The 22,500-nt window shown below is 41.6% G+C and overlaps 1 protein-coding gene across 5 annotated transcripts in view; it reads left to right on the forward strand.

Moving 5' to 3' along the window:
* Window positions 1-21,908, forward strand: part of LOC110002890 (glutamate receptor 1) — an 85,322-nt gene extending 63,414 nt beyond the window's left edge. Inside the window, exons 14-18 of one of the 5 annotated variants that reach the window (XM_065963066.1) lie at window positions 3,397-3,595; window positions 4,087-4,334; window positions 11,683-11,797; window positions 19,095-19,229; window positions 21,572-21,908. In XM_065963066.1, coding sequence (XP_065819138.1) covers window positions 3,397-3,595; window positions 4,087-4,334; window positions 11,683-11,797; window positions 19,095-19,229; window positions 21,572-21,766 — 892 coding nt within the window. In that variant the 3' untranslated portion in view covers window positions 21,767-21,908. Of the gene's footprint in view, window positions 1-3,396; window positions 3,596-4,086; window positions 4,335-5,838; window positions 6,333-11,682; window positions 11,822-14,203; window positions 14,319-19,094; window positions 19,230-21,571 lie in introns of those variants that run through there. The other 4 variants (XM_065963067.1, XR_010668680.1, XM_065963068.1 and 1 more) reach the window with 4 other exon arrangements.
* Window positions 21,909-22,500: the final 592 nt, after the last annotated feature.

Consider the following 22,500-nt stretch of genomic DNA (forward strand, 5'->3'; position numbering starts at 1 on the left):
ACTATGGGGGGTAAAGCCTTCAGTTATTGGGCTCCTCTCCTCTGGAACCGCCTTCCAGCCGGGGTCCGGGAGGCAGACACAGTCTATATTTTTAAGAATAGACTTAAAACTTTCCTTTTTGATAAATCTTATAGTTAGTGCTGGTGTAGACCAGCTCTTAGTTATGCTGCTATAGGCTTAGACTACCGGGGGAACTGGCACCTTGAGCTCCCCTCTCTCTCTCTCTCTCTCTCTCTGTCTCTCTCTCTGTCTCTCTCTCTCTCTCTCTCTCTCTCTCTCTCTCTCTCTTTCTGTGCATATACAGTACATCATATCATTGCATGTATCTATCTGTAAATCTCAGTCACTAACCACCTACTTTCCTGAGAGCTCTTGAGCTCTCTTAGGCTCCTCAAGATTGTTGGTTGACGGCCTGCCAGAACAAACCCCCCCCCCCCCACCAGATTGTTGATGGACGGTTTGCCTCCCCCCACCCCCTTGCTCCCTATCCCTCTTCCTGCATCTTATCCCATCTCTCCCCCTATCCCTTTCCAAGCCCGGTGCAGTCTAGGCCTGTGAAGGCTGTTTCATCATGAGCCGGGGATTCGGCCGAATATTTCTGCCTTTTAATAAGAAAGTTTTTTCTAACCACTGTAACTTTTGCTGCTTTGCTAAAGTGCTCATGATGGATAGGCCGGATCTTTGTAACATAGCAATGAGTAAGGTATTTTACCTGCTTTTTGTAAAGTGTCTTGACATAACACTTGTGATGATTTGACGCTATACAAAAATAAATTGAATTGAATTGAATTGAATTGAATTGAATTTTGCGCACATTCAACCCGTAAAAATTGTCAAAAAGACCCCGTCCCATTTCATCAGTGTTCACAAACAGTCTTAACTGTGCTGAAGAGCAAACTGCGACTCATCATAATGTGCATCGCTGCTGTTTGTATTTAAATGATCCTTTATTCATTTGTTGAAGGGTAGGTCTTCTTTCTCTGTAAATCTGCCTCATTGTAAAAAGAGTGTAACTCACAGACAGGGGGCGCTAACAGCCACGCACAGTTAGAGTGAATAATGAGCGTCTGCTAAGTATTTATAAGAGATGTGACGCTCAAACTTTCCAGAGATCAGAAAAACACTTCCACCCCTGTGTGCCTTCAAAATAAAAGCTCTGTAAATAAAGTCTGTAAATATGACTCATATATATTTATGAATATAATCAGGGCTTGAATTAGACCGGGGCTGTCAGCGGGTCCACATTTCATCCATATTCACCTTAACAAGAGCTAACTGTGTTTGTATCTGAATATCATCAGAGCTATAAGCTTTGAGAGTGAGACTGAGAGACGGATCAGATAGGAACCAGTTATGGAGAGATTTATTCTGAGAGAATCAGACCCTGACTGTTATGATAAAATGTTGATTAATTCCCTAGGTAAACATTTTTAGAACTTTATGCTCTCAGTCTGTTATTTCAAGTTCTTTCCACACAGCATGATGTTCATTTAGTCAATTATGGTCCATTTAGAGTCAGAGACCAGGAAGAGGGGAGGGGTAATAACATATTTACCCTTGGGTACAAAAAATGTTGCTTGTGGCTCATAAACCATAAGATGATAACAGAAGACGTCCATAAAGTAGCATGTGTCGTCAACATGCTCTAAAGCCTGTACACTTGCAGAAACACCTTCACCTGAACATCATGCTCACCTTAAAAAAGGAAATACCACAGAGAGAGAGAGAGAGAGAGAGAGAGAGAGAGAGAGAGAGAGAGAGAGAGAGAGAGAGAGAGAGAGACGACAAGCCGTACCCAAAACATAGAAGTTCAAAGACACATACATAAATTCACAGATATATATAAATACTGTACTTATTCATTCAGACATATCATCGCTCACACACACACACACACACACACACACACACACACACACACACACACACACACACACGCGCACAGCATTCAGCAGATCCAGCATAGAGACAGCCTCGGGCGTTCACACATCAGTAACATACAGCTAACCCGGCAGCACGCCACCCAGAATTCTACATGTTCCATGTTAACGTGTGTGTGTGTGTGTGTGTGTGTGTGTGTGTGTGTGTGTGTGTGTGTGTGTGTGTGTGTGTGTGTGTGTTGATCGTGTGTGTGTCACAGGATGTGTGTTGATGTCTTTTCTCTCAGCCTCATTAAAACAATGTCCCAGTCAGATGTCACCTTAAATAAATTATTATTATATTATATACATTAAAGGTCACATATTCTCTTCCTCTTCAACCAGTGTAACACAAACCCACCTGGGGGAGGGGCTACTGCCCTTTGTGATGTCATGAAGGGGAAATCTCCAAACGGTCTGTTTGAGCACACATTTTCTGAAAAGTGGAGCAGGCAGAAGACGGAGAGGATGGACTTTTCATCATTGGGGGGTTTGTAGACTAGAGACACATGTTAGAGTTAGAGGAACATGGGGAAGAGGATTTTGTGACCTTTAAACTTATGAATCTACTGGCTGCAGTATAGGTCATAAGCTGCACCTCCTCCTAATCTATGAGGGATGAGTTGTTACTATTTTAGACGGTAGCTGGTGTCAAATTTCTTTAAAAATGAAAAAAGTTACATCAATGAAATCATTACTGTGGTTAAGCTCAAGACCATTGATGGTATAATAACATGGATGTAGTATCAGTGATGTCGTAAGTGGTGTGTGTGTGTGTGTGTGTGTGTGTGTGTGTGTGTGTGTGTGTGTGTGTGTGTGTGTGTGTGTGTGTTGTGTGTGTGTGTGTGTGTGTGTGTGTGTGTGTGTGTGTGTGTGTGTGTGTGTGTGTGTGTGTGTGTGTGTGTGTGTGTGTGTGTGTGTGTGTGTGTGTGTGTGTGTGTGTTTGTGTGTGTGTGTGTGTAGCACACAGGGTCACCTTTAGACTGACTGGTCATGCCTGCAGGGCTGAACGCTCTCCGAGTGTGAATGTGTCGATGTATTTGATGCTGATTGGAGGTATAGACGTTGGTGTTTGCTGCGTCCCTGCAGGCTTCCTTATTCAGCCTCAGCTATCACACCTACTGTAGCAAATATAGAAAAACAGTCAACATATTATTGTCTGCAGATCAGCCAACCTCACACACTGACTTGTTCGATTTCATCACAAACATAACTTCACATCATCACTAAAAAATCCACAAGGAGTAGGATCTACTCCTCCTCCAATCAGTTCTCACAAAATGTGGCAGCAAACGAGGTGGAAAAAGATTCTTTGTTGAAGGAAAGCCTCAACATTAAAGAAAAAGGCTACTGGCTACATGTTGTAAATCTTAATGACCAGCTGTTTTTTGGAGCTTCTTAAGTAGCCAACAGATGGACTGTGATGAGACCATACAGGGTCAATAATCTTTACCATTCTTCTCCTTGTTTTCTCCAGGTCACTATCAGGTCGAATCGTTGGAGGAGTTTGGTGGTTTTTCACCCTCATCATCATCTCCTCTTACACAGCCAACCTGGCAGCCTTCCTCACCGTGGAGAGGATGGTTTCCCCTATAGAGGGTTCAGAGGACTTGGCCAAGCAGACGGAGATCGCCTACGGTACCCTGGACGGAGGCTCCACCAAAGAGTTCTTCAAGGTGAGTGCTCCCTGTTGTTTCATCCAATCATCATTCTCTACACATTTTTCATGTTAAAAGTTCCTAGAGACAGAAATGATCAAATAAGATGGTTCAAGGAGTTCAAGTTTTGTTTTAAGACATTTTTTACACAAATAATGAGTGATTGACTGACATTAAATCAAAATCCATCATTGATGTTAAATTATATTTTCATTCTGGAATATAGAAATGCAGACAGGAAGTCTTGTGTCCACTTCCTTTACGATGGTTTAATGGCTCCACTGTTGATCTCTATCAGCCAATAAACTTTTATAATAAAACTTGAATTTATGCTCTTTCTGTATTGGAGATCTTTTTAAAGATTTGTCTCTATATTTTTATGCAGCGTGGCTATTTTACGGTTTAGATATTGAAAACCTTTAAACCATCCAAAATTGCCGGTAGAGTTAAAGGAAGACCTTCATGTCATAAACATATTTTGTTGTCTTCACTATCTACTCCTATGTCAGCGATCAAAGATAGCAGTTTTTGAGAAGATGTGGTCCTACATGCGGAGCGCAGACCCCACAGTGTTCGTCAAAAACACTAATGAGGGTGTGATTAGAGTCAGGAAGTCAAAGGGGAAGTATGCCTACCTGCTGGAGTCCTCCATGAACGAGTACATCGAGCAGAGGAAGCCCTGCGACACCATGAAAGTGGGAGGTAACCTGGACTCTAAAGGTTACGGAGTGGCCACGCCCAAAGGATCACCTCTCAGGTACACTCTGAATGTCCGGGCTGGGGGGCCGTCAGTGTGGGGTCAATGTTCGTGTCCTGTTTTATCTGTTTTTGTGAGAAATTACATAATCAGACAAACACGAAAGTAATTTTTCTCTAGAGTTTGTTGGCTATCTGGATGATCTAATGCTTTTTTATACACACTCCAGGACAGTAGATGGTGTGATGCACTTTTATAAAGTTTAAGGAAATAAATACCACAGATTCACACATGATCTACTTTGAAGATGTTTTCTTATTTCACAAAATAAATGTAAATATATTGGAAATCATCATTTACTGAGTCTGCATCTCTCAGTGAAAATGTTTGATACTATGGTGACTCCACTATAGAAGAGACACCTGATGCATTTATCTGGAATCAAAAATCCGCCATTTGGAGTTAAAGAATGTTGTCACCCTAAATATTGGAAAAAGAATATTTACTTTACACTAAAACACAGAATGGAATACTTCAAATACAGCAGTACTCAGCATATGACGTGATTAGTCGTCATCCACGTTAACTAGCACCAGAATTATTTCTCTGTTAAACTGAATATTAATATATTTATATGACCTCAATGCTGGTCAAATGTTGGTGTGACCTGTAATACAGCTGTGCACCATTAGTGGGGGCTGTAGCTCCAGTTAATTGGCCGGCTCTCCTCACTCTACTGGATATAAACCAGCAGGAACAAATACAGATCGTGTCTCGTATCACGGAGCGCTTTGTCAGGACGTTGATCTAGAAAGTGGAGATTAAGTTATGTGCAGGATATATACTGTATATATACATTTATATAGAGTCCATATACAGAGAATGATGAGTAACCACGTTCAGCACAGACATGTGGACATCAACCTGCAGGGAGGATTTAAGGCTGGAGGTGCTAACACTGCTAATGCTAGCCACACTCTGCAGACCAAATTGTAGTATTTACCTGCAGATGCAGTGATCCTGTATGTAGCTGTGTGAAATAAACTCTCTTCAGTTTTGACTGTTTATGGAGTGTTTCTTAACTTCAGACACGTCTCATTTTAAAAGTGGGTAAATCGACTGTGAAACATCTGTAAGCAGAACCACTCTGAACACAGTGCGTTACAGCTATTAACACATGAATGAATTAAACATAATTTATTAACCTTCAGAAACCTTTGTAAGACAACTTACGTCTGGTGTGTTTGTCTTTGTATTATTTAGAGGGTACAACTTTATAGATTAAAAACATCTGTACTCATGAAAACATAAGAACTAGTTAAACTCTGATTTATTTTGAGACTTTCCTGACATGTCTGTCTGTCTGTCTGTCTGTCTGTCTGTCTGTCTGTCTGTCTGTTTGGCTGTCAGTCCCTTAATCTGTCTCTCTGTCTGTCTTGTCTCTCTCTCTCTTTTGTCTTTGTTATTGTCTGTCTGTCTGTCTGTCTGTCTGTCTGTCTGTCTGTCTGTTGTCATGTAATCTGTTATGCCTGTCTGATTGCCAACCTGCCTGTCTGTCTGCCAGAATACCGACGTCTATCCATCCATCCATCCATCCATTCATCCATCCATCCATCCATCCATCCATCCATCAATCTTTATTTGTATAGCGTCAACTAATAACAAGTGTTATCTGGAGACACTCTACAAAAAGCAGGTAAAAGACCTTACTCATTGTTATATTACAAAGATCCGGCCTATCCATCATGAGCACTTTAGCAAAGCAGCAAAAGTTACAGTGGTAAGAAATACTGCCTTATTAAAAGGCAGAGATCTTCATGACGAAACAGCCTTCACAGGCCTAGACTGCGCCGGGCTTGAAAAGGGGATTGGGGGGCTAGTGGTATAGAGGTAGGTGGCGCGCGCCCCATGTATGGAGGCTGTAGTCCTCATGGCAAGCGGCCCAGGTTTGAATCTAGCCTGTGGCTCCTTTCCCACGTCGTTCCCTACTCTCTCTCCCTGATTTCCAGCTCTGTTCACTGTCCTGTCTCTCCATTAAAGGCCCAAAAAGCCCAAAAATTAATCTTTGAAAAGAAATAGGGTTAACCCTAACCCTACCAGGAAAATATGTGATATATATATATATATATATATATATATATATATATATAGAGAGAGAGAGAGAGATAAGAGCTCAGGGTGCCAGTTCCTCCGGTAGTCTAAGCCTATAGCAATATAATTAGGAGCCGGTCTACACCAGCACTAACTATAAGATTTATCAAAAAGGGCAGTGTATTCTTAAAAATACAGAGTGTCTGCCTTCCGTACCCCTGCTGGAAGATGATTCCAGAGGAGAGGAGCCTGATAACTGAAGGCTCTACCTCCCATAGTACATTTAGAGACTGTACCACGAGCAGGCCTGATAACTGAAGGCTCTACCTCCCATAGTACATTTAGAGACTGTACCACGAGCAGGCCTGATAACTGAAGGCTCTACCTCCCTTAGTACATTTAGAGACTGTACCACGAGCAGGCCTGATAACTGAAGGCTCTACCTCCCCTAGTACATTTAGAGACTGTACCACGAGCAGGCCTGATAACTGAAGGCTCTACCTCCCCTAGTACATTTAGAGACTGTAGGTACCACTAGCAGGCCTGCATTCTGGGAGCGTAATGTTCTCGAAGGGTAGTACGGAACTATTAGCTCATTAAGATAAGATGGTGCCTGACCATCCATCCATTGATATGTCCATCCATCATACATCATACATCATACATCCATACAGCCATCATCCATCTGGTCAGTGATGAATCTTTCATGGTTATTGCTGCTGTCAGATAAAAAATACTCTGCAGGTGTAACCCTAACAAAAGTCCATGTTTTACTGACCACATAGAAACGGACAATGAAGACCAATAAGAGAGTGTTGAGGTTAAAACGTCAGCATGATGTAAAAACGTGAAGATTGTGAGATTTTTTTTGACCTGACAGCAGCATTTGAAAGCCCTGATGTTGGATTTCTTTGTTTCAGACATCTTGAAGATTGTCCTTTTTATTATCAGATGTTCTGTGAGGGAACATTTGGTTCTTTCTGCTTCACATCAGCATTTTTCAGCCAACCCAGAGTCCGAGAAAGAGGAGATGCTCCAAAAATGAGATTTGAACATGTTGAATGTGGTGACTCGTATGTTCTTCTCTGTAACAAGGTTAATTCATGGGAAACTTAGTGTGTTCCACAAAGACACAAACAAAATGACTTCATATTTGCATTTGAGGGAAAACATTTAAAGGTAATAATTGAAGGATTTTGCTCCACAGTTCATAATTGTTTTCATAATGACATTTAAAAAAAGAAAACAGACCAATGGGAGTGACTCACCTTCTGCGTCTGCTGTTTTCTCTATGCACGGAGCGTCACATGCAGACAGAACAAAATCATTCTCCATTATTGGAAAGACAGAAAAACAAGGTGTCAGTATTCAACATCAGTTGCCTAGCAACACAGTTGTTCCAAACCACTTAAATACAAACCAAACTGGATAATCATGTTAAAAAACTGCACACATTGAATCCTCTCTGAGCAGACTGCGGACTCTGGGTTGGGGCGGCTCTGACGGTTTCCTGAGCTCATTTCACTGATGAACTACTCTAACAAACATCTGCTACAGTAGAAGAAACACTGCTGCCAAGACTACAGATGAATGTGCTTCTGTTCTATGTGGAACATTTGGAGGGTTTTGTTCCAAAGTGGCATTGTGACCAATCCGATTTATCCACTGATACATAGGGATATCAATAAGAAATTCTGACTGAAACTTTGATCCATGTGAGGTTAACAAATATTTCAATCCATTTATTGTCCACTGTAACAGCTAATTGCCTTTTATTACTGAGATCTCCTTGATTTTTAACCTTAATAATGCATGCACAACCTGCAGCATTATGAGCGTATTTGTCACTTGTCCATGCACTACATGTGTTACTGGAGGATACCACTAGAGGGCCCACCAGAGAGCTCCGGCTGTTCATAGCTTACATCACACACATCAGGGAGTTTCCGACATGTCAAAGCTTGTGGAGGTTAGTATCTGTTAATGTTAAGATAAAGAAATGAATAAAAGCAGCAGCCCTCACTCTGTAGAATAATAATAATACATTTTATTTATAACGCACTTTACATTTAAAATTTAAAAGTGCTACAATTAGAATAAATACCAGAAGAATACGTTGGTGAATCTGACGGAGAGTCTTCTTAGAAATCTTTTAAAGAAGATATTGGTGAATGAGGCTCAATGACTCATCGTATACATGTGGATCATTACAGACTCAGTTTATCACATTAAAGGTGCATTGTGTAGATTTGGTTGTGTAACAGTTCAATGCTATATTTTCTTAACTGAATACACAAACTTTATTTAAAGGATAAAATGTCTCCCTGATCACTGTTTAGAGCTTAAAGAGCCCATATTATGCCCTTTTTGGAGTTTGTACATTTAATCTATGTACCTACTTTTGGTAGGAACGTTCACGTTCACAATAGCAAAAGTTAAAAAAAAGTGTCTGTTTTCATGAACTGCTCCTCCTTGCTCCCTCTCCGCTCTGAGTCCGTCAGCTACGCTCTGCTGAGCCCCCACTGTTAGACCCCACGTGGGCCAAGTCTGCTCTGATTGGTCTGCAGATCCGCTCTGTTGTTATTGGTCAGTTGCTCATCACGCTTCTCGGAAATTTCAAAATGAGCTGCAGGGCTTGGCACGACGAGCCAATGGGCTTAGATCAGTGATCTCACACTGACAATGACGCCGCACTGACAATTTTTTATCGCGGGGGGCTAGAACCGAGCGTTACGTGCAGCTAATGCTACAGCTAACAGGAGGACGTAGGAGAAGCCGGGTTTCCGCGGACTTTGAATTTTTGCACATAGATGTGCCTAAACATGCACAGGACACTTGGAAAACACACTAAAGAGTATATAAAACCAGCATAATATGGGACCTTTAAATCTACCTGGAGAGTTTTTCACTGCTGCAGGCTCAACACTTACAGGGACCACATGTTCCTCTGAGGACAGTTTGTGTATAGAGTTATGAACATCTACCACAGAATCTGTACATTTCTCTACCAAAACTCCATGGTTCACCTTTACGGACATTTTCACATGTCTGTTTTCTATTGTGAAACCACCCAGAACTTTCTGACATGGTTGTTCATGCTGCTGTCTTCACTCTGACACATCCCCTCTGACACTACACTGCCCCCCACTGTTCATGTCGATACTGCAGCTTGCGTCTAAGTCGTGTTAATTTTTGAGACTATTAACAGCCCATGCTCCAAACAGACAGGAGAACACCATCATGCCTACACGAATACTTGGTTAAAAACAAGAATATCTTATGACTTCGGATTACCTGGCTAAGATAATAGTGAGAAAAGAAAGACGTCACTCTGAACAAAGGTTAACCACACATCAAGAAATTTAGTTTGTTTCCAATGTGACATTGGTCAGTTTTCTTGAAAACTTCTTAAGGAACTTCGATGCACAAGATTTTTTGTGCATATTTCATGTGGATTTCAAGTTTTACACGAAACTGTTATTCAAAGTACTTAAAATCTACACAATGCACTAAGGAACAAAACTCTCATCTGCTATCATCACATTTAGTGATCCACGTTTCTTCACCCATGACTTTCACTTCTGTAGTTCTTGAGCTTTGGTCTGCACTGGTACATAAAGAGGAGCAACAAGAAACTGGAGGGCATTAGTGTAAGCAAACTGACAACCTTTGAACACCTGTGTAAAAGACAGTTTTACCTTCGCTTACCTTTATTACACCTGAAGTTATTACCTGCACATTCCAATCGGTCTTTATGCCCAAACATTTCACTGTTGTTCCTGATTTATGCATCAGCGGAAAAATGTAAATAAATGCAAGTAAAGGTTTGCTGTCATCAGTAATCGGATATATTTGTTGTTTTTCAACCCAGACCATATTAAGATCTTGTTTTACCATCACTTGACCAAATCACAGCTGATCAATGGACTTTAAACAAGCTAGTGAAACAATTCAAACATCGAAGTCATGAGAAAAAGTTCCCATGATGTACTGGCCCTCAATTCTCTCCTCCTCAATTATCCCCTAAAATCTTAGATCAGTCAGAAATCTCCTCACATTAACCCAACTTTAACTAGTCCCTGTCCTCCAAGTTTGCATTGCCAGAAAAATACTAAAGAAGAAATTCAAAGAGAAATTCTGTCAAACGGTTTGTGATGAAACATTGGATCATTTTGAACTTCCTCTCAAATCAACAAAGTCTTAATTAGTCAGGGCGACTGAACTAACCTCCTTTCAGTTATTCCTCACATCCTTTGTCTTTAATTGGTCAAAAACAAGATCACATTTTAAAGCTGTAAAGATTTATGTTCGAGCTCAATGACAACTTCTCAACCAAACCAAAGAGAGCATGCCTTAAAGCAGCACCATCTAACGGGCAGAGAGAAATTCTTCATTATAAATTTGGCTTTCAGTCAAAGTGTGAAGATAAGGATGACTTGTTTTTGATAAGAGGCAGGATGGTAGATCACACTTTGGTGGATTTGGTGGATCAGACTTTGTTTTCTAGCAGCAGCAGTGACTCTTCTGCAAGAACAAGAGTGAATATTGAAGCCAATACAGGTAAAGCTGCAAAGCCTAAATGAAAGCCACAAGGGTCTACGTTGAAGAGAGATGATGACGCCAATCACAAAGTACAACCAAAGTGCTCTGCCTGAGGCCGCTGATATACTCTATAATTCAGAAAGGGTATTATTGATGTTATGAAAAATGTCTTCTTCAATGATGAATACAACAAATGGACTCTCTTTAGAAATGAGGAAGCCTGCAGGTCACAGTTAGACCCTCTTTCACATAATCAACCTTTTAAAAGATGCTAAGAAGCCTGGTTTATAGTCCCCCATAGAACTGAAAACTTGAAGCACTGAATGATTCTGTCATAAAAAAAAAACTCTGCTCGGGGCACTGGTGGCGCAGTGGTTAGTGCGCGCCCCATGTATGGAGGCTATAGTTTGCCAAGCGGGCAGCTCAGGTTAGAATCCAGCCTATGGCTCCTTTCCTGCATGTCATTCCCCACTCTCTCTCTCCCTGATTTCCGACCCTATCCACTGTCCTCTCTCTGAATTAAAGGCACAAAAAGCCCAAAAATAAATCTTAAAAAAAGCTCAGCTCAGTCTTTCACAAAATAACCATGTGGACACACGACTTTGAAGGTTGGGAAACAACATTTTGATGAGGTCTGGGTTGCACAACAGTATAGAGCCATTAAATCCTACACTAATAATAACATGCCCGTCGTATGTAGACACATGTAAGTGTTTGGTCGTCTTCTCATTAACACCAAGTTCCCTTCTATCCCCTATCACTATCATCCCCGTAGAAACCCTGTTAACTTGGCCGTATTAAAACTGAACGAGCAGGGCCTGTTGGACAAATTGAAAAACAGATGGTGGTATGACAAGGGAGAGTGCGGCATCGGGGGAGGGGACTCCAAGGTCAGATCACCGTAACCCCAGCGGGTAACGACAGGCAATGGTACCACCGGGTAACTGGCAACAACTCCCAACCTTTAAAGCAATCGTAAAACACTCCGGATGGCCCCATCTGAATATATACTGGAACCTTCTATTAGACTATAAAGTTTCTCCTTTGGACTAGGAGGCGCTTCAATCCCCATAGTTACCTTTCTGAGGCCTTTTTGAAGAACAGACCAGATTCTTTGGACCGAGGGGGTATTTTATCAACTAAAACAGAAAGTAGGGCCAACCTTCATTACAGAGATCTTCCCGTTTGAAAAAAGAAAACAGCAGCATATTCTGCAGATATGTCCAATGAAACATATATCAGATTTCAGAGCCGGGATGTGTTTCACGATCATATTTTAAACAAAGAGAAACATCAACTGTAGCAGAAAATTAGCTTAAGGGTTTTTTGAATGTTAAAACAAAGAGATGCCACAACTGCATCCTTTGGGGTTTTGGTGGGAGAGTCGTATGGGAAACATAAATGTAACGTCAGGCCAAGGCCATCTGGTGAGAAGTGCGTTTGTCTTTCCGGCACTAGTTCACACAGCAGCCTTCAGATACAAAGCAGCCAGTTAGCCCGTCTCTGTACTGTTTGATACAATGGCTGAATCTAACAAGAGATAGAGAGAGAGAGAGAAACAAGTGTAAATCCCTGAAGATCGTTGTCTCATGTTTAGCAGCTTTAGCGGCTGCAGAAAGTCATCTAACCCGAGTAATGTCTGAGGTTTGACACAAATGATTCAATAAATCCATCTGACACCAAAAAGTTGTCTCTTTCCTCATCTATCTTCAAGTTAGCTTTTTAAGTTTGAAACCTTACAAACTGATCTCAGCTAGAATGTAATAAATGAGCCTCTCCAATGTAGACATTAAGCCCCGGCCTGTAGTCGTCATGGTTACAGATGAATACACAAACACATACTCCACATGCTAAGAGTTCAATTCAATTCAATTTATTTGTATAGCGTCAACTCATAACAAGTGTTATCTTGAGACACTTTATAAAAAGCAGGTAAAAAGACCTTACTCATTGTTATGTTACAAAAAGCAGGTAAAATACCTTACTCATTGTTATGTTACAAAAAGCAGGTAAAAGACCTTACTCATTGTTATGTTACAAAAAGCAGGTAAAAGACCTTACTTATTGTTACAAAGATCCGGCCTATCCATCATGAGCACTTTAGCAAAGCAGCAAAAGTTACAGTGGTAAGAAAAAACTTTCTTATTAAAAGGCAGAAATATTCAGCCGGATCCCCGGCTCATGACGAAACAGCCTTCACAGGTCTGGACTGCGCCGGGGTTGGAAAGGGATAGGGGGAGAGATGGGATAAGATGCAGGAAGAGGGATAGGGAGCAAGGGGGTGGGGGGAGGCAGACCGTCCATCAACAATCTGGTGTTGGGGGTGGGGGGGTTGTTCTGGCAGTTAGCTATCAACGAGCTGTAGACGCTAGATATATTCCTGATCCTCGTCAGCCGGTTCTTTAGCTTCTCATGACGTCTTTGTTGCTTCTGCGCCCTCTGATCGTCAACAGATGTTGGTTATCTAAGAGGGGGAGGAACTAACAGCACTGTGTGTGTCTTAACCCAGTGCAGTTGCATTCAGAGACCTTAGTGGGCACCAAATCGCACCAAACTAAAGTCCTACATGTTTTTGCCTTGAATACAAATAACATAGTGTTTGAAAAGACTAGTTTGTTTTAAAGGCTGGGCCTTTCTGTTTTTCTTATCCTTTGTAAAGAAGCTGGGTCACTATCTTTGGTTTACGATTATTATTAAAGTAAACTGCAGATATTATGAAATAAGTATACAGCTCGTGTTAATCCAACATATATGATTAATATAAACCCAAATGGCTCTCTAATGTACCCCCTCTGGTCGTTTAGCCTCTGATGTCAGCTCCTCGCTCACAGATAACCACAAAATGTAAAAGTTTTCTCCTACACAAAAAACCCCTGATGATATACTGAACAGCTTTAAAACTTCAGACTCAGTAAACCCGGAGTGTTTTCAGCCCTTGCCGGTTACCCAAAGTGATATAGTAATACACATCTCGCACGTAGGGAGTCAGGCTTAACCAAGCTAGATGGAGTATTAAAGCATATCACTTTGACATTTTCTGAAAGTGTTTATCTGTGATGGTGCCTGTTTTCTGTCTGTTCATGTTCTTCTTCTGTTGTTGTCGAGCTCTTCTCTGTAGCTAATCAAAGCATCTTTACTGCCAATGTCAGCCGTGCTCAAATCACTGCTGCTGCGCCTTTCGTAGCGACTACAGCCCCATTTCTGTGCAGCTTAACAATAACATAAAATAACATGGAGGTGCATAATGTTATTTATGTTATTTCCCCCCCCCCTCCTTCCTCTCATGATTTGTGAAGAATCCCAGTAAACCTAGCAGTACTGAAGCTCAATGAACAAGCCGTCTTAGACAAGTTGAAAAACAGGTGGTGGTATGACAAGGGGGAGTGTGGACACAAGGACTCCGGCAGAAAGGTCAGTTCTGGAGGTCGCTTGGCCTGCTCCTGAGGTCATGTGTTGGTTCACCCCGCCCACTTTTCCCACATCAGATACAAAACCTCAGCAGCTACACTCTGAAAAGAAAAGTTTTCTTTGTTTTCATCTTAATTGAAATATTCTTGTGTTGAGATTTAATTTGATTGCGTTTAATCGTCTTTTCCTCCATGTTACTCTCTTTCTTTCTTCGGGCTTTGCCTCTTGGTTTGGTTCTCGCTCCAAAGTGTGTAGTGCTGTCTGACCATAGACGAACATCACAACATATTTTAATCTCAAACATGTCATCGTCAAATGCATCATAAGCTCTTTTAACCACCAGGTACTAAACTTGAATGTGATTCCAAAGGTGTGTCAGTACACTATGACATCACTGGTGGGAGTGGTCACCTGTGCTCAGACAGACTTTAAACTTTCAACCAGAGCGGACTCTAACACGATTGATCGTGCTCTGAGGGAGCGTCCTGAGATCGTAGTGCAGAACGTCAGTTCAGCTTTACAACTTGTTCACACGCCGTCACACATCATTCACACGCTGTTCACACGACGTTCACACATCTTTAAACGCTGTTTACAAATCTTTACAACTTGTTTAAACGCTGTTCACACGCCATTCACAAACCATTCACACGCCTTTACAACTTGTTCACACGCCGTCACACATCTTTACATGCCATTCACATGCCAGCCACACGTTGTTCACATGTCGTTCACCCGTCGTTCACACGCCGTCACACATCTTTACAACTTTTTTACACTGCCCGATGCCCAGCTTCCACCATCGGACCATATTGTCCCTGAACCACCGCCTGATGCCCAACCACTTACATCAAACTGTGTCGTCCCCACAACCACCGCCGTCCTCGTTCATGCACGACCTGCTCCGACCTCAGCGGGGAGGACATGTGGACAACATGAACGAGAGGAATACAAAGGATAAATCCTTCCAGCATATGATCTTTAGTAAAGCGTCTCCTGAAGATGAATTGATGCTTTAAAAATAATGATTGATTTATAAAATGACCGTTCACACATCTTTACAACTCATTTACACGCCGTTCACACGCCGTTTACAGATGTTAACAGGTTAGATATGAAATATTAACAGGTCAGATATTAAATATCAACAGGTACGCTGTAGATGTGCTGGTTGGTGGTTTTGGTCTAATGTTCTGTTCCTGGAATCACATGGTAAACTGTAAAATCAATCAAACAATGTTATATACAATGATCATAAATGATGAGATTCAGTTTTCAGTTCAGTGCCTGATGGTGAAAAATAATCTGCTGTTTTGATGATAGTTATTTTTGTTTCTGTAAAACTTTATATTTTTAGAGTGTAATGCTGCTCAGCTGACCGTTCTGGAGAAATGGAGACGACATGAACACACTCCTGTTCTTTCTGAGGGCATGAAAAACCTCATTACTCCAACCCAAGAAGCTGCCCATGATTTCATCACTCACTTTCTGAAGTTTAAATCCCATCAAACTTCCAGATCAATGTATGCTAATTGAAGAGAAAATGAGCTGGGCTTCAGCCAATTGTGACAGAGCGGACCTTTTGGAGATAAGGGCTTTTCATGTCTCCAGATGAGAAGATTTCTTCAGAGGCTTTTCTCTGCTCAGTCGTCCTTCTGTTCTCCAGAATAATCTATGGTCAGCACACCGGTGGAAGCAGCCGCAGACAGACGGACAGAGAAATCACTGAAAATTTGACTTTTTACATCGCAGTGCTGACTGCCCATCGTTGAAACATTCACATGAATGATTTTAGGTTCTACTGGTGGTGAAAGAGACGAACCCTGACCCAGAGAGTAAACTGTTCTCCATCAGAAACATGAGCTAAGATTAGGACAAGCTTTTATTCACACGCTCTGGATGTAAAAAGTCAGATTTTCAAAACTGCTGACATGTTTCCTCTCCCTCTCTCTCTCTGTCTCTCTCTCTCTCTCCCCCCCTCTCTCTCTCTCTGTCTCTCTCTCTCTGTCTCTCTCTCTCTCTCTCTGTCTCTCTCTCTCACTCTCTCTCTGTCTCTGTCTCTCTCTCTCTCTCTCTCTCTCTCACTCTCTCTCTGTCTCTGTCTCTCTCTCTCTCTCTCTCTGTCTCTCTCTCTCTCTCTCTCTCTCTCTCTGTCTCTCTCTCTGTCTCTCTCTCTCTCTCTGTCTCTCTCTCTCTCTCTCACTCTGTCTCTCTCTCTGTCTCTCTCTCCCCCCCCTCCCCCTCTCTCTCTCCCCCCCTCCCCCCTGTCTCTCTCTCTGTCTCTCTCTCTGTCTCTCTCTCTGTCTCTCTCTCTGTCTCTCTGTCTCTCTCTCTGTCTCTCTCTCCCCCCCTCCCCCCCCTCTCTCTCTCCCCCCTCCCCCCTGTCTCTCTCTCTCTCTCTCTCCCCCCCCCTCTCTCTGTTTACGGCTGCATCACTAAAAGATCTGAGACTACTGACCACAGCTTTCCCACCCCTCCTCTCCCTCTCTGACACACACACACACTCATTCGGATGTTTTTGTCTCCAATCTGTCATGTGCTTCCTGTTTGTAAATCTGTGCAGCAGAGCGTGACGGCCAAGAGGCGAAAAACCACGTTAAGACGCTTGATCAGAAATTAATGAGCATGTTCAGATTTTAATCAGTTCATCATGAAACTGTGAGAAATACTCAGTTTGATTTCCTGAAGAGAGATCAACCCCTAACCTCAATCATCCATTCAGCGTAATGTTAACCTTCTTTTATTTATTTAATTAAACGTTAACGGCGAATAAATAAAACGCCCGAAAGTGAAAAGGACTCGTTTTCTTTCAGTCCTGTTTGAAAGAAAAAAAACAGCTAATGACAGTTTGGAGAGGAAAGCCCTCTGATTGGCTCTCCTCCGCCTTACAACACTTCCTGTGTAACAGAGAAGCCACGCCCACTGTTTCCTACTGTTGGTGTTTCTGAATGGGCTGCATGAAATTAGATGAAACGCTAAGCCATGCCCACCAAAACCAAGAGTGCATGTGGCAGGAGAACATACCGCCACGAATTTCATGAGAAACTCCACAAACAATCAATTTCCCTTTTTGCAACGAATGTTTTACTGAAATGGAACATTTCATTTTGAAGTATTTAATTTGTTTTAAGAGCTGATAGTTTGATATGAAATGAGAAAGGTAACATTCTTAAATGATAAAAGTCAGCCTCTCTGATTTATTCTGAATATAAAACAGTGAGCTGTGAGAAAGGTGTCGTCTCTCTCCGTGTAACTGGACAAACATCATTAGTGATCTTTGTTTTCAATGTTTAGTTTACGCTGTTGGTGCATGAAACTGCATGCAACAAATAATTACATATGAACTGTCAAAGGCTGTGATTATCTTCATTCACTTTTAAAACTTTTTTAAAACTTAAGGGACACACTAGTTTAGCAAGGTCCTACCATGACCTTGATCCTGACCCTCCTAACCCATACCCCCCCAGTGCCTCGGGGCCTAAGAACCCCTGAGTGCCCATTCACTTGTATCTCTCCTTCAGGAGCTCTACGCCCTGACCTATGTATTTGTACTTATTTTAACTTTTTATATCTTATTTGAAAACCCTTAAATACCAGTTCCCAAATTAAACTGGTCCCCCTTCCCCAGCCCCATTCTTTATTCTCATGTCTTGATTCTTTCATTAATATTAGAAAATGTACCACTTTAAAAAGCAACACTTAATTCTCCTGTTTTAAACGATCACGTTCAACATGACCTTAAAGAGATGAGAATACCAATGAGCCTCAGGTCCAGTTAACTAGTATTTAATTTCACACCTATCAGTTTGCAGCATAGGTAACAACCTGAAGTAGAGCAATAAATAACAGTATCATCTGCATGTAATTAAAATGTGCATTGGTAAAATTGGGACAGATACTGTAAATATAAAGTGCGAATAACAGTGGCCCCAAGATTGAGCCTTGTGGCTCACCATTTTTTGGTTGGACATCTCTGGAAGTAATGCCTTCCATCTGCACACATTGTGAACTGTTTGATAAATAATTTACAAACCAACATACAGATTGTTCAGACTGTCCAATAGTGTGCAGTCTATCCTTTATAGTTACATGGTCAACGGTATTGAAGGCCTTCGACAGGTTGATAGAAAAAGGCTGCACAGTGTTCCCTATCGTCCAAGGACTCAAGGAAATCTCTGGCTACTTTTAAAGGTGTTTTCTAAGACCTGACGGATGGACGGATACAGTTAAGTTGGTCACTTACAGTCCACAGTCTTAGCAAAGACAGGAAGTTGTCTTTAAAAAGTGTTGGGTCTCCTCCTGTAACAGTTGGAGGCAAATTTCCAAACACAAGGAATTTCCAATCGTTGGCATGTGCTTCATGTTTCAGGCCGTAGATGAACTCACCCTGTGGGACTGTGCATGATGCTGAAGAAAAATAATGAACGTTTAGTTTGAATAAAGGGACTTCTACAAACTGGCCTCCACATGCTGATTAATGTTTTCTGTTTTCTCTCGTTTCTCGTCCGAATTTTAATTCCTGTTTAAACAACTGAAACTTAAGAAGATTGGATTCATAACATAATTTAGTGAATTATTACTTGGGATGATTTTTTGGGTCAGACTTCCTTTAAAGGTCTCATGTTCCCTCTCTATCACAGCCTTTGACAGTTTAAGAAGTTTCAGTTAGAAAGATGAGATTTGCTTCACCAGTTCATTGTCAACAGTTTTCTAACATTAGTGATGAACATCAGCCAATCTCTCTGAGCTGTTCCTGACCCCGCCTCTCTATGCTGACAGGACAAAACGAGCGCGCTCAGTCTGAGCAATGTAGCGGGAGTGTTTTACATCTTGATCGGAGGTCTGGGTTTGGCCATGCTCGTGGCTCTGGTTGAGTTCTGCTACAAGTCCCGCATCGAGTCGCGGAGAATGAAGGTGAGTCCCTCTGAAAGTTTGTACCTAAGACATCCTGACTTTAAGTTCTTCTTCATTGTCTTTTTATCAACAACTTTTACAAGATCAATTATTTTTATATTGTTTAAATTTAATTATTTATCTATTCCTACTAGCTTCAGTCTTCTTTACTTCTTACCGCCACCTACTGTTGGTCAGCAGAATAACATAAAACCAACAGCAGGATGTCGTCTCTTCTTCCATTGGATGATTCAAACAAAAATAAAATAAAGAATAAAAACTTCTAGTTAAAAGGATTAACTATAAACACAACAATATAAACGGTAACTATGATAACTGCATATCAGGAGTTTGTTTATTTTAGTTTTTCACATGACTATTTTTAAGTGTATTTATTGTTAATCTATCCATCGTGAGGGTTTGTCTTTCTAGATAAACTTATACTTTAGTCTACCTGCGGCTCCAGATAACTTAAAGTCCAACAATCAGGACCTCCATCTGTGGAGCATATCCAGCTTTATAATCTGAGAAGCAGTTTATCCAACGCTCTGCTCTTTTTCGCCGGCGTCTGCATGTGATGAAACTCGGCTCATTATAGACAATGATGGTTCAAAGCGAGACTTTGATGGACTCCTCCAAAGGAACAAACAAGTCATTAGAGACGTTTTCTTCTCAGCAGCAGCACCAGTGTATTCGCTCTCTCTCTGCTGGACTTTTGTTATTCTCCTCACATTTTGTGTCTGAGCACGGAGTCGTGAAGAGCTTGCTGAAGGTGCTGCTGACACAACATGTGAGGAGGGTTTCATCAGTCAGAGCGGAGCAGAGCGAGGTTACACTGCGGTTACCTGCTGCATGTTTTCACACTGGAGTTGTGCTGCACACAAGGGAAACAGTCAATACATTTATATATACAGTGTATTATTCTCTGATTCATTATTGATAGTCTGATATAAATACTGCAGTGAGTTCTCTGAAGACATGTTTCTGTATTTTACTGCCAACTGGTTAAAACTGGCTCTGATCTAACCTCCTGTCAGTTTATGAAGGTTTGACTTTTAAACTACCTTAACCCTAATAACACAAGTGTGGATGTGGTAACAACACATGAAGTAAATAAACGCCATAAATCTGAGCTGAAAGGCTGTAGCGGTCATTGGACCCAATAAAGAAACTGATGATTTACATCTCTGACGGGCGCTGAGAGTCAGCAGCCTGTTGCAGTAGCTCCGACTCACTTTCACCTTATTTGCTGTCTGTGACATCATCACAGACAGCAGGATTCGGGTGTTACACTCATTGCAGACAGTCATGACTCACAGTTATTTTCAGAGGATGTATTTGATTCTGCTACATTGAAGTGTGAAAAATCACATATTCTTCCTTTAAAGAGAGAGAGGTGGGTTAGAGACTAAAGAAGACAGAGAGAGAGAGTGGGGTACAGTTTCTCCCAGTGTTGAAGACATTCACAGGTTGACTGATGTGGATTGTAAGCTTTTAGCCTTCTGCAAGGGGGATATGAGTGTTTGACTTTGCTGCTCACATGTGGGTGAGCTGGCTCCAATCTGCTTCAGTAAATTAATAAACTTGGATTTATTTGTACTGATCTGTCAGACGACTCTTCATTGCAGCCATGAAAGAGCGAGGGAGTTTGGGAGACTCTGAGGCCTGATACAGGATATTAACTCTGGATTCACATCATTACATTAACTGAGAGAGGGAGAGAGAGAGAGATTCACTCTGCAAACTCAAAAAGGACTTTTACTTTTAATCACCGGTCGTGATCACTGGATACACACAAACATATTCAACACTGATATCCTCACAGCGATGGTGGTTTGAAATCTTCAAGTGAGCCAGAGGTGGATAGGGTTAGGGTAAGCGTTAATAATCTCAGATAAATCCTGGTTCTAAGACATCATTCAAAAACACTTTTTTAACTTCGCCTGTTCTTTAGTTTCAAATAAATGTTGTGATAGTTTTCAGAACAGTCATGGTGAAAATACAGAGAATCTACGAACAGACATTTCCACACACTTGTGTACCACCAGGGTGGAAAGTGGACCAATGAGCTAAAGATGGGACTCTCAACAGCATTAAACCCTGAAAGCAGTTACACTTGATATTATAACTTTACATCTGAAAATTGTGACAGTTTGAGAAAGATAAGAACGATGACTGACTTGCGGAGACAATGAATGAGTGCAAAGAAGCTAAGAAGCTAAATTTAGAGTGAAGGGAGATGAGAGGATTATAAACAAAGACTAAAATAAACCTTAATGAAATGAGTTAATCTTCTGAATACCTCACAGGATTGATTTCATGTCCCAAAATATTTCGGACTTATGTATTTTTCTCCTATTCAGGAACTCATTGATGCCGCCATAGCGAGTGGAGGAGCAGGTGGGGGCATGGTAGCGGGAGGTTTTGGAGGAGGAGCGTCAGGGCTCGGAGGTGAGAATGGCCGCCTGGTGGCACACGACTTCCCGAAGGCCGGAGTTCAAGGTTTACCCTGCATGAGCAAAACAACTGGCCTGGGACTGTCGTCCACGGGCATGTGATCAAAACGGAGACCCGACTGGACAGAATGCTCCATTCTGACGGCCTGTCAGCCTGAGGAAGGGATCGAAAGAATATGATTGGATGGCAAAGAAGGAAAGACACAAAGACACACGACCAAAGAGATAAGGAGGTCTGAAGGTCTGTGGAGTGTTCATGTTCACCTTGACTGGACTGAAAACTATAGAACTCTGACGAACGGAGAGCACCTGAACACAACACAGGAATGCACAAACAAGTAACTGGATTTAAAAACTGAATCTACTTTTTCTACAACGATGTCTTAAACTCCTCGACTCCTGCAAGATAAGAACACAGAGGAGATTTTATAAAAGTTCTTAATGCACAGAGTCTTCTCCTCCCTTCACCTCCTCTTCTTTACATCCTCTTTCCTCCCTCCCTTTCCCTGCTCTCCTTGTGCTCTGGTTCACAGAAAGTGCCGTCACCTTTATTAAGTGTTGGACCTTGAAAGAGTCCGACTTTGAAAGAGTTGGACTAGGCGCATGTTGACATTTAACCCTTTTTAGACACTTTTTGAGGAAACATTCAGGAGAGCGCCGTGATCAGCAATCCGCCCTCATGATATCACAGTTTTAGTTTTAGACCACCAAGCAGCATGTTTCAGTTTTTGTTGTATCGCTATTTTTTATCTCTATTTAAATGAAAAGTTTCTCTGATATTGCTTGAGGTCTTCAGCAGACCAACATGTTTGAAATGATCTCAAAGGAAATCCTCC

This window comes from Labrus bergylta, chromosome 14 (genome assembly GCF_963930695.1).
Source record: "Labrus bergylta chromosome 14, fLabBer1.1, whole genome shotgun sequence".
NCBI lineage: Eukaryota > Metazoa > Chordata > Actinopteri > Labriformes > Labridae > Labrus > Labrus bergylta.